At 35.7% G+C, this 11,492-nt stretch overlaps 1 protein-coding gene across 5 annotated transcripts in view; it reads right to left on the bottom strand.

Moving 5' to 3' along the window:
• Window positions 1-3,057: 3,057 nt before the first annotated feature.
• Window positions 3,058-11,492, bottom strand: part of LOC110113971 — a 32,797-nt gene continuing 24,362 nt past the window's right edge. For 2 of the 5 annotated variants that reach the window (XM_020846697.2, XM_028692085.1), the window contains exons 12-13: window positions 3,635-3,703; window positions 3,058-3,480 (exon numbers count right to left, since the gene is read on the bottom strand). In XM_020846697.2, the coding sequence (XP_020702356.1) occupies window positions 3,420-3,480; window positions 3,635-3,703 (130 nt within the window). In that variant the 3' untranslated portion in view covers window positions 3,058-3,419. Of the gene's footprint in view, window positions 5,171-11,492 lie in introns of all 5 variants that reach the window. The other 3 variants (XR_003699662.1, XM_028692086.1, XM_020846698.2) reach the window with 3 other exon arrangements.

Raw genomic sequence — 11,492 nt, 5'->3', positions numbered from 1 at the left:
TAGTTATTTAGCATGAGAAATTAAGGTAAATATGATTCATCAAATCATATATGCCTGCATGCTTAATTTCAACTTCTATTTTCCTATTGCATGTCACTATTGAGCTCTCACATCTTCATCTTCTTGCCTAGGAAAAGGATGAAATAAAGAAGTTTCAAGTTCTGTCTGATTTCATCTGAATGCCTTAAATATTATGAATGAGATAAAATTATTCTTTATTAAAATTAAATGAGCTATATATTGATCAGATATTGCACGTACTCAAATGGTTTATCAAAATACATGTTGTATATCATGTAGCCCACATTATTGATATATTGGTTGTTAATTGAGAGCTTAATTACTCTATCAACTAAATTAATGATCTTGTATGTGTTCGAAGCTTGTATATATGATGTGTGTGAGTTTATATTTAATTCACACAAAAGTTCCCGAAAAGAAAATATATGCAGCTTAATTATGACACATATACAAGGCACAATACAATCCTGAAATATTTATAATTATGACTTCGTTTGGGGTGGCTTTCTTAATGCTTCTTAAAAAAGTTTTTAAATATAAAAATTAATTTTTTTGTACTATAAAGCTGCTTTAAATAGTACTAAAACCGTCCCAAACGAAACCTATATCATATCCTCCTCACTGTATTCGTATCGAAGTGTTACAACATATGTGCATAAATGCCAGCATCTGAGCTTTCTGTCGTGGTAGTATATATATAAGCAAATATATCGGACTAATTACAGGCCTGTGAAGCTATTGCTCCGATCCATCTATTTAAAGGAATGGGTGTGAACAAGTGATTAGTGGAATTGCTTATAACCATTTCTATCATTTGTTTACATTTCAGAATCATCACTCTTCATTCTTATTACTTATATATTTATAGATGCTTAAGTTTATTTGGTGCTATCTCCAACCAAATACATAAAAAAATTTAAGCATATACTCTTTCGATCTCTTCATGACTAAGTAATTAGCTATGATGCACAGCTTTCAAAAAAAAAAAAAACCGTGTCCCATATCTGTGTCATTTCGTGTCCGTATCGCTGTGTCCGTGCGTGGTGCATCATAGGTTATTTGTCATCTTCCATCACAGATAGAGAATGAAGTGGATCTTCAATCTTTTCAGGTGTGAATAAGTGATATCATATATTAATCTTAAATCTTTTATATTCTAAATATTTTCTATATCATTCTAACATTTCACCTATTTCAACAAATCTCGTCTAGTATAATTACAATGATGCATACATATAAAGATCTTCCAGACAATCAAATTTCTTCTTATTCCATATCACTAAAAATTGCAAACACATAGGCATAAAGGCTTTCAATAACCATTACTGCCTCTAAAAAAAGAATCATTATCTGATAATCATGCCTTTCAATAATCATATTGATCCATACATGAGTGAATGTTATGTTTTATTTGATTTAATAAACATTAACTTTTATAATTTAAAATAATTTTATCATAAAAAATAGGACGCATGTCCTAGCCGTGTCGGGTTAAATTTAAACATTATTTTAATCGGCACGTGTCTTCCGTGTCCGACATGTGTCCCAGCTGTATTGGGCAGGAGTCCGTGTCCGACACGTGTTCGTCTCCGACATGTATTCGATACTATATTCTCTCTTCAAGAGGTGTGCATATAGCAAATAACACTATGCTCATGAATGCTATTTATGATCTTAGAGTCTACAGAGAGTTCAATAACTGTAGACACCAGCTAGTCGATAATTATTATTATATGCAAATTTATCAGGTGCCAATCGTGTCCAAATAAACCATAGGTTGACACATTAATACTTCTTTCATGCATCCATCTACGTGATTTGCTAATATTCGACATGTAATTAATAACTTGTTGGAGGTCTTTCTTCTATTCTATGCATTATGTGAAGACCAATACCGAGATTTCTCGATATTTCTCGGTATTGCTCGGTATTGGTCTTTACATAGCAATATTTTTCATTATTATCAAGGAATACATAGTAAATACCGATCAATACGCAAATATAGCAATCCCGGGTCAAGTCGTTGGGCCGCCCGGTATTGAGTAAGACCACGTGGCGACATGTTATTGACGTCCGAATGTAGAGCTACGTCAGGTCACCTGACCTAATAATTGTTCTCTATATATCACTATCACGCTCTCCGTCAATGAAAATTCTCTTCCCAAAACCGATCCCATCAATGCCTTTGCTAACACAGTTCCTATTACTGACTTTCATTCACACATCTTTAGCCTAATTTATACCTTTGACAACAAACTCCTATGACGAGATGAGATCCCTTCATAACTTCCACATATCCACTCATATTGAAGCAATTTTGATCCTCCACAAAATATTCTCAAGTATGCAATTTTTTGGTTTAAAATCAGAGCCTAGTTTTCTTAATCATTCCTCTGAACCATATTAAAAGTGAATTTATAACATTGCTTCAATATATAAGAAGATATTGATTAACTGTGACAGCTAAGTATCATATAGGAAGAGAATTCAACTAAGAAGAATATATCAAATTGCCAATAAATGCAAATTAAGGAAAAAAAAAAAAAATCTAACGAGGCATACGTAGTAAATGTGTTGCAGAACCTAAAAGCTTATCCTGCTTAAAGAGATTTTGATCCACTTGTGTTTCCCATAACTTGAACTGCACAGAAGATCCCGCTTTGCAGTTCTTCTTGATCCAAATTAAATGTCTTTGATCGTACTGAAAACTGATCGATCACAATATCTAAGCTGTGGAAATTGTGAGGATGGAAACAGGCAGAAGAAAATACTCATCAATCTACATTTGCCAAGCATAATTTGTTTGATTAGAAGAGTGTAACATAGAACAGGGGAAATTCTAGCTTAGCTTAACATCCAAATAGAGAAAACTGAATACCACTCAACTCTAACGAGAGGAAAGGTCAAATTAGAAAGGGAAAATAAAAGGATAAAAACAACCAGAACAGGCCAAAGCCTGATAGATTCTTCTTCCTCAAATTTCAGGTCCAGAAGCTCAACACTTTCCTGAAAGTTCCACACATAAGGCAAAGATAATCTCACAAATAAGAGACATAATCTATAAGGGAAATCATTATATGCCCTCTGATTGTCAAAACTAAGTTGAAGTTATAGTTTCCAATATCTTACAACATGAATTGTAATAACTATGCCACCAAACCTAAGCCTATATGCTACAAGGACGAAAGAAAAAAGAAAATTTCACCACATGGAGCATTATTATGGAAAATTACAATTACCAGGTCAAAACAACATCGATCCATCACTACGCAGGACATCATCCAGGGAGCCAAGCCATCGACAAAATGCATCTGCGGAAACCAAATCATGGATGATTACTTCCAACTGAAAGCTCTGCACAAAACGTAGTTCCAGCTTTAGCATAGTCCATTATATTATCACTCATGCTTAGATGCTCTCCTCCTGCGAACAGGTGAAATAGACCTTGATCTGCGGTTCCTGCACAAAAAAAAAAGAAAAGATAAAGGATTAAGAATCAAAAGTATACAGAATAGGCCAAGCAAAGGAGAAACCAGGTTATATCACCTTTTTTAAGCTTTAGTTATGATGTCTAAGCCTAACAGTAGGAAGAAGAGTGTGGCAGAGTTCTTACCTTCTGGCCGAAGAGTAGGGGGAATGCCTGGAATGAGAATGCTTGCTATGGGGAGACCGCGAGACTTGTCTAGAAATGGAGAAAAAAAACATCATACTGGTTTGTAAGTAAACGAAGACGTGGAGTTTTGATCCCCAGTTGCATTACTACACAACTTTCCTGCATGCTCGAAAACACTATTTTTGGACTTGTATACAAGTAAGAAAATGCTGTAAATGTGTGACAAGGCCAAAGCTGCAAATGGTTAATCTGCCACGTAAGAAGAGAAAGAGCTAGACAAAAATGCACAAGTCAATATTTCCACTCTTCAACCTTCGCTAGTATTTAATCTAACATTAGGGCTCACTGTACAAAGCCTTTTGAGTATCTTGCAGAGATAGGCCTCTCATTTTCTCCAAAATATATCATTTTTTCCTGTTGTTTCAATTTCAGCTATAATTAAATCCCTTAGTTTATCCAAATAAACAACAAAATCCCAGATAAAGCTTTTAGTATATTATAAATTTCACAAGCTGAAATCGCCTCCATAACAGCTCTTGCTGCATAAAACTACAATAAATTGCTCGATGAATACAGCAGTCCTGAATCTCTCTTTAGTTCATAAATGCTAAAAAATACTTCTCTAATAATTTAACATTCTTTTAATCTTCAAAATTTCATTCTAAAAATTTGTTACCAAATTACTTGACTCTATATTATAACTCATGACTTTCCAAAATCCCTATAATTCTCTCATCTTAAACCAAAGCTTTACTTTTATGTATTTTCTTCGAAGCTAACTTCACACACTTCACATTATTGGATCAATCTATAATATAATTTGTTATAAAACAACCTAGCCACATAAAATAGTATGTCTGACATTTCATTAGACACACTGATTCATGCAACTAAATTTCTTTAATACTGCATCTCGAGAAGCCCAGTGAAGCTGTGTGTATAATCAGGCAGGTAGTGACACCACTGCAGACTACTGGAGGGGATAGCAAAGTGAATGCAGGAAAAACTTGTACGTTATGGTCTGAATCAACATGGTATTATAACATGAGGCATTATCACATCCAGCAATGCAGAGCTTTGTAAACGACTTTAAAAAGTAGGAAATGAAAAATGGTGGACAAGGAAAAAATTATTCATATATGGCAATATCGAAATAAAGAAGAGAACTTCTAGTGAGCATTAAACGTATCAGAAATTGTACTAGCAATTAAAGCTATATGAACAGAATTCAAAATAAAACTTCCAATATTTGCAATTTAGATAATTATTAAACTAGTATAATGTACATTTCTTTCTCAATCAGTTAAAAAGAAAACTGATTACTCAACTGCCAAGTGCCAATACAGAATAAAAACTTGTGATAATGCATGTAGACATGTTGTAACAACAAACTAAAGGACACAATGAAAACAATAAGATTTCATTTATTACTTCGAATAAAACAATAGATTAACTCGTTCTTCTCCCACTCAAACCCTTTCCCTGCTTAAAGGAGAAGGAATCCTGCAGTAGAAAAAGAGAGAGGCACACGGAACACTAGAAGACAAAATGGAAAATACAAATTAGTACAATAGAGAGAAATGATAAGTGGAAAAAGAGAGTGGTAATAATAGAATATCACCAGCACCAAAATGTTGCAGTTAGCCTGATGAAAAAGTTTTAGCGCCTCATTAGAAAAATGAATAGTGGAAGAAGAGAAAACTAATAAAGGAACATCACCAGGATCAATCTGTTGCAGTTAGCTTTTATAAAAACCTAAAGCCACCTAGTTATTGTCAATTTTTTTTCTCAAGTGACTTATAGTTCAGCTAGCTTTTTTCAAAAGAATGCTTTCTAATCAGAGTTTGGGTCCTGCCTACCATTTTGTCCTTTAGCTCTTTACTTATCCTTTTGCCCTCCCATTCTTGGGCATAATCATGGACAAAGAAGAAAGGACGGACTCTGAATATAAGAGAGAAGGTAGTAGGATAACGCATTAAGGCAAGGTAACCCGTGCAGAAATGGAAAAGGATGAGTTAAAAATACAATAGGAAAATAGATTGAAAACAAGTAGAAAATAGTAAAGAAAATTAGAGAGAGAGAGAGAGACATTAAATACGCAGTTCTTTTTAATCACTTCTCACTAACTCCACCAGTCCTGAGGGGGTATCCCATGCTACCAAGCATCCTATATTATTGGATCATGCACAAGTACAGAAGTTACAGAGTTGATTGCAATTAAAGAAAATGTCAGTGCTGCGGGAAGACATCATTAACACTAACCGATAAAGGAGGGAGGCACTTAAGAATGTTTAAACAAGAACCCAAATGATAGAAATATTACTACACTTAACTACAAAAATAGTTACTTCAACCAGCTGGATGAAGTAGGGAGTCAGGTAGATGGAGGTTGGGAAGATTAGCTGGAATTCTTGTTTTGTAAAGGATGTATAATGAGCTATATGAATCATAGCTCCAAATGGGCTTATAAATACCCTGTAATGAATGAGTAATTAGGAGGATTTACTGTGAAAACCCGAAAAATGCTGTTTTAGACCTTGCACGCTTTTCAAAGCGTCGCGACAAGTTTTAAGTGAAAAATTCAATGTTGTCGGATTTCGACGGGATTAATTTTATAAAATTCTACGCAAAATTCTAAGAAATTTGGTATATAAAACTTATATTTGATTTTGCTTAATTTATGAAATAAAAATTAGAGAAGTCTCTTAATACCCAAAGTACCCCTAATGTTTATTCAAGTATGGGTTACTTAAGTGAGGACAAATAGGTAATTAGGCCTTTCCCTTAACTCCTAAGCCTTAAGGGGACCGACTCTATTCGGTCCCCTCATTCATTTCGTTTGGCCGAAAGCACGAAGAGAGGGAGAAGGCAGACGGGTAGGCGGACGGGAGAGGAGAACGGGTGGCTTCGGCGGCGGATTTCGGCGGCCAACCTTGGGGGAAATCGTAGGGGAGACTAAGGGAAGACTAAGGTATGTGTTTTGCTTGAGTTTTCTCCTTCTTCCCTTGAGTTTTCTCTAAGTCTCCTCATTTGCTCCCTGCCATTCTTACGCTCCCCCTCGTTCTCTCTAATCATGCCCAAGACATTTCACTCTCTCCCTCTTTCCAAGCTCTCTCCGCTCTCAATAATCCCAAAAACTCTCAACAACAAAGAAAAAAGGATGTTGCAGGAGCTTGCATCAGAGAAGGCATCGACAAATGTAACCATGTGTGAAGAAGCCAAGGAAGTTATGTATAGCTTTTCACAAGAACGGGAAAGCCAGGAACAAGGCCAACATTGATATGGCCTCCATTTACAACACCGTAGATTGCCATCTCAGAGAGTTTAGTAACAACATTTCCTTCTCTTGCTTCGATCTTTCCCCGAGCCCTACCGGGGATTCTATTTCTTAATAAAAAAATAAATGGAAGATTTTTTTGTGTGTAATTTGCACTGCAACATTTCTCTACTATTAATACTAGGTCTTGGGGGTGTGGGGAAGACAACTCTCTTGCAGCATGCCTGAGAAGATGAAGTGACAAAGGAATTTGATCTCAAAATGTGGGTTTGTGTTTCAAACAACATTGATGTGAAAAAACATCTAATTCATAGTATTGCCACTATTTGCACAACAACATTTCTCTGCTATCTATATCTATACTGGGTCTTAGAGGTGTGAGGAAGACAACTCTCTTGAAACATGCATGTGAAGATGTAGTGACAAAGGAATTTGATCGTAAAATGTGGGTTTGTATTTCCAACAACTTTGATGTAAAAAGAGTCGATACAGATATGTTGGGATCTCTTAAAAATGAGGCAGTTTGATTTGGATTCACTTAATGCATGTCAAAGAAGCCTTGCGATTGTGGTGGAGGCATGGGAAAAAAGTGAACGGGAGAATGTGCTCACCTCGTCCCATCGTTGTCATCGTATTGCGAAAAGTGCAACAACTATCAAAATCTTGAATGTGATGCGTTCAGCTAGACAACCATAACCCATGTGTACTTTTCTTAGAATGATAGGGGAAACTCATAGACTATGATGCACCGACACTTCTCCTCAAAGAGGCGTGCAGTGTCCGACACCGTATCCGACACGACACTCGTCCGACACTCCTCCGACACATGTCGGACACGCCGAAAACGTGTCCGATTAAAAAATATTAAATACAAATTGAACACGCATGTCCGACACGCGTATCTTAAATATTTTATGAATTTTTTAAATATAATATCTTGTATTTGGCGGGATTTAAACTAAATTTTTTATTTTCTATCCACAACACCAAATCAACGTCCACACTTAATACCCAATCATTAAATATTCTCATTTTCATTTCTTTTTGACAATGAAGGTATTTTCATCTCCTCTCTCGGTGACAGATAAACGACATCGATGTCAGACTCTCGACATCCTAATACTAATCATTTTAAGCACAAATTCTAGTTAAATGACTTATTATTTTCAAATTATTTTTAAAATTATACTTATTTAATTTTTATACACTATTTTTTAAATATAAAAACTATAATATCGTGTCCAACCCGTGTCCGTGTCCTATATTTTCAATAACTGATGTGTCCCGTGTTCGTGTCGCCGTGTCTGTGCATCATAGCTCATAGACGATGCACCAGATAATAGATACTTGTGAGCATCTTTCTTGATGTGGCAGGAAAACATTACAAATTCCAAACAGGTAAACACACATTTCTTTGCATGGTGGGATAAGAGAACCCTGGACGCAAGGTCTTATGACACCAATAGTACATGTTTTTCTTAACATGGTAGGAAGGCTTAGCATCCCCAATGATGCCCATTATGCAGGGAAGATGCAGGTAAACTGTCGAAAATTCATACTAACAAGGGACTTGAATATATCCATGCTTTAGCAGGGGTCAGGCAGAACCATTGTTGCCTGATGGGAACTTCCACCATATTACTATCAATGTCTTCATGTCACATGACCTCATTAAAATAGCAACAATGAGTACAACATTAAACTTAACTAAACTTTAACAAACTTGAAAAGCTCGCTTACAAGCACAACCTCCCTATCACTTCTAAGAACACTAGGCAATCCTCGAGAACTCGATGAACTGGACATAGAATAAAAATGAACCTTAGTGAGCTCTTATTTATAGATGAGAGAATGAGCCCTGTGAGGCCCATATAATTAAAATCCAACCATATAAAGAAGAAGAAATGCGCAAATGTGCCAATGGGCATGCAAGCACAATATGTAAGCTCAACGAATACCGTGCAAGTGTATCGCGTATGTGCACCATGAAATTGATAGAAAACACTTGAAGTTATCAAGAATCCCTATCAATCCTTGATAAAACAGTAAAAACTTTCCTCAAAACTCTAACGCAAAATAGATAAAATAGTAATTTTATTGCTAGAATCAAATAGAACAGAAGAAAATAACAAGATACAGTTGATCCTCAATTCGAGAGGAGGATCTCTATCTCTCCCAAATCTCTAGACGCAGCTAGAGCCCAAAAAAACCTAAGAGATCTAAAATTTTAGCTAAATTCAAGATGCCCTACCCTAGGAAAACAAACTATTTAATGCATACAATCCAAAAGGAAATCTCTAAACAGTCCCTACATTCAAATTTCTCTCCTAACTCCCTCAAAAAACCTTCCTAAACATCTCTTTTGGTCCCAGCAGTTCGATCGGCACGTATAGGAGGCAAAGTATTTTCTCCTCTATTGCCTGTAAGTCGATCCCATATGGATCGGCTGGACCGGTCTAACAATACTCCGCTCCCAAAGACCCACCTTGTCCGCAAGATCGAAATATGACACCCTCCTCCATTTCCTCGTCATCATAAACGGTAAGAACCTGAAGAGTTCAATCCTTATGCTTATGCCTTGGAACATACCTCTCGTCACACCTGAAGAAGAGACTTTTCATCCTCTTCTCTTGTAATTCCGTTTTTGTGAAATTCTTGAGGTTGTCACCAGGTCTTTCTTTTGTAGTCTTTTACTTTGAAATCCCATGAAGAGTATCCGGTGTTACCTCCTTGGATTTCGATAAGGTGGTGGTCATCCTGTACGAGCCTACTGAGCAGCTGCCTCCCATTTTTATCTCCAGATGCCTCTGATCCTCCACCAACTGAGCTAACTCCATAGCCTCTCCCAAGTCATGAGGCCTCATCACTCCTACTGCCGCCCGGATCTCTAGTTTCAATCCATTCATGAAGTTCCTCTCTAGCACTGTCTCAGAAAGGTGGTTCAATCGGCTAGCAAGGCACTCAACCCTCTCCCGGTACTCTATCACTGAATCATCTTATGTCACGGCGAAGAATTGCTCGTAGAAGTCTCCTCCTCTGCAGATTCGGAATAGTTCTAACAGACAATCCTTGAACTCCCACCAACTCCGTATGGGTCGTCGCATGTCCCTCCACTGGTACCAAGCCAAAGGTTTCCCTTCTAAACATAGGCCAGCTGCCATCAGACTCTCTTCTTCTGTCAACCTATTAACAGTAAAATACATTTCCATCATGTAGTTCCACTCATATGCATCCTCTTCCTCTAAAATAAGCATCTTTAATTTTCTTACTCTCAGATCTCCTCCATCAACCTGCTTCCTCCAAAAATTTTCATTCATCATGGGGGTGGTTTATAATACCCGAAATGTTCAAAATAATATAAGCCAAAACTCCCTCTAAATGTTTATTTAGTTTCATTAAAAATGCTACGGTTAATTTGAACATTTTGATAAAGTATGGGTAAATTATTAAGCCAATTAGATCTTATGTCACTAACATTTAATTAATTTAAGTTAAACTTACTTTAATTTTATAACTAGCAATTAGTCTTTTATCTATTCCTATCATTGTAGTTATGGCATATAGCTAGGCATTCAATCATTACTTTACATATTCCTTTTACTGTAGCCATGACATAAAGCTATGCATGCAATGAACTGATTTCTTGATACAGGAAATCAACGACTATGACAAAATCTAAGTGAATTAGTGGAATTAGGAACGAATTTTATATTACTTAGTGGAACTGCAATTATAAACTTAGTGAGAAACAATTAAAGCAATTCATTTTCACTCCTTCCACACATTCCCTTTCACGGCATTTCCCTGAAGTGAACCAACTGCTATGCCGAGAGCAGCTGACAGAGGAAAAGCGGGGAGCTGGAGGGCCAAGGCTGAAGTGGGTTGTTAAGGAAATCACAGGTAATCTTAGAATTTCAAAATCAGTAGACTTTAATAGTTGCTAAACTCAATATTTGTCGGATCTAATGTGTGTAGAGATTTGTAATGGTGGAATCAATAAGAGTATTTGTTGATATATGAAAGATTTCAATGTTAACAAAAAATAGAAATTGTGATGCTAAAATGAGATATACTTTCTTAAATTAAACACTATTATTGCTAAAGTCATTACAATTAAATAATAGAACTGATTTCAATTAACTATTTTAATTGAAATCAGCAAGAAATATAATTAAGAAAGTGAGCATCAGAGAAGGAAAGGAGAAGTGAAGAAAAGAATTTTAGGAGAGAAAAAAGAAGTTAGATTGAATGAGAAGGAACTTGATTGAGATAAAGTTTGTAAGATTTTATATTGTTTATTTTATTTTAATTGTTTATCCATATGCATTTATTGGAATGAAGAAAGTTATGTTTTAGGTTGTATATCAAAGGAAAAGAATACTTTAGGTGAACCAATTTACCCAACTGTCCTGGAAGACGAGGTGAGATACCCAAACGATGTTATAAGAATTAGTAAATATTTTATGTAAATTCATTTCATAATTATTATGTTTATGATTGTATTTATTTCAGTTACTTTCATTTATTCAATTTACTCCAGTTTATTCATGTATGAATATATGAATATATATGAAAATGTTT

The sequence above is a fragment of the Dendrobium catenatum genome, unplaced genomic scaffold (assembly GCF_001605985.2).
Source record: "Dendrobium catenatum unplaced genomic scaffold, ASM160598v2 original_scaffold_117933, whole genome shotgun sequence".
In the NCBI taxonomy this organism is placed as follows: domain Eukaryota; kingdom Viridiplantae; phylum Streptophyta; class Magnoliopsida; order Asparagales; family Orchidaceae; genus Dendrobium; species Dendrobium catenatum.
Note: the sequence above shows the minus strand (reverse complement) of the source record. Positions and strands in the feature narration are given on the sequence as shown.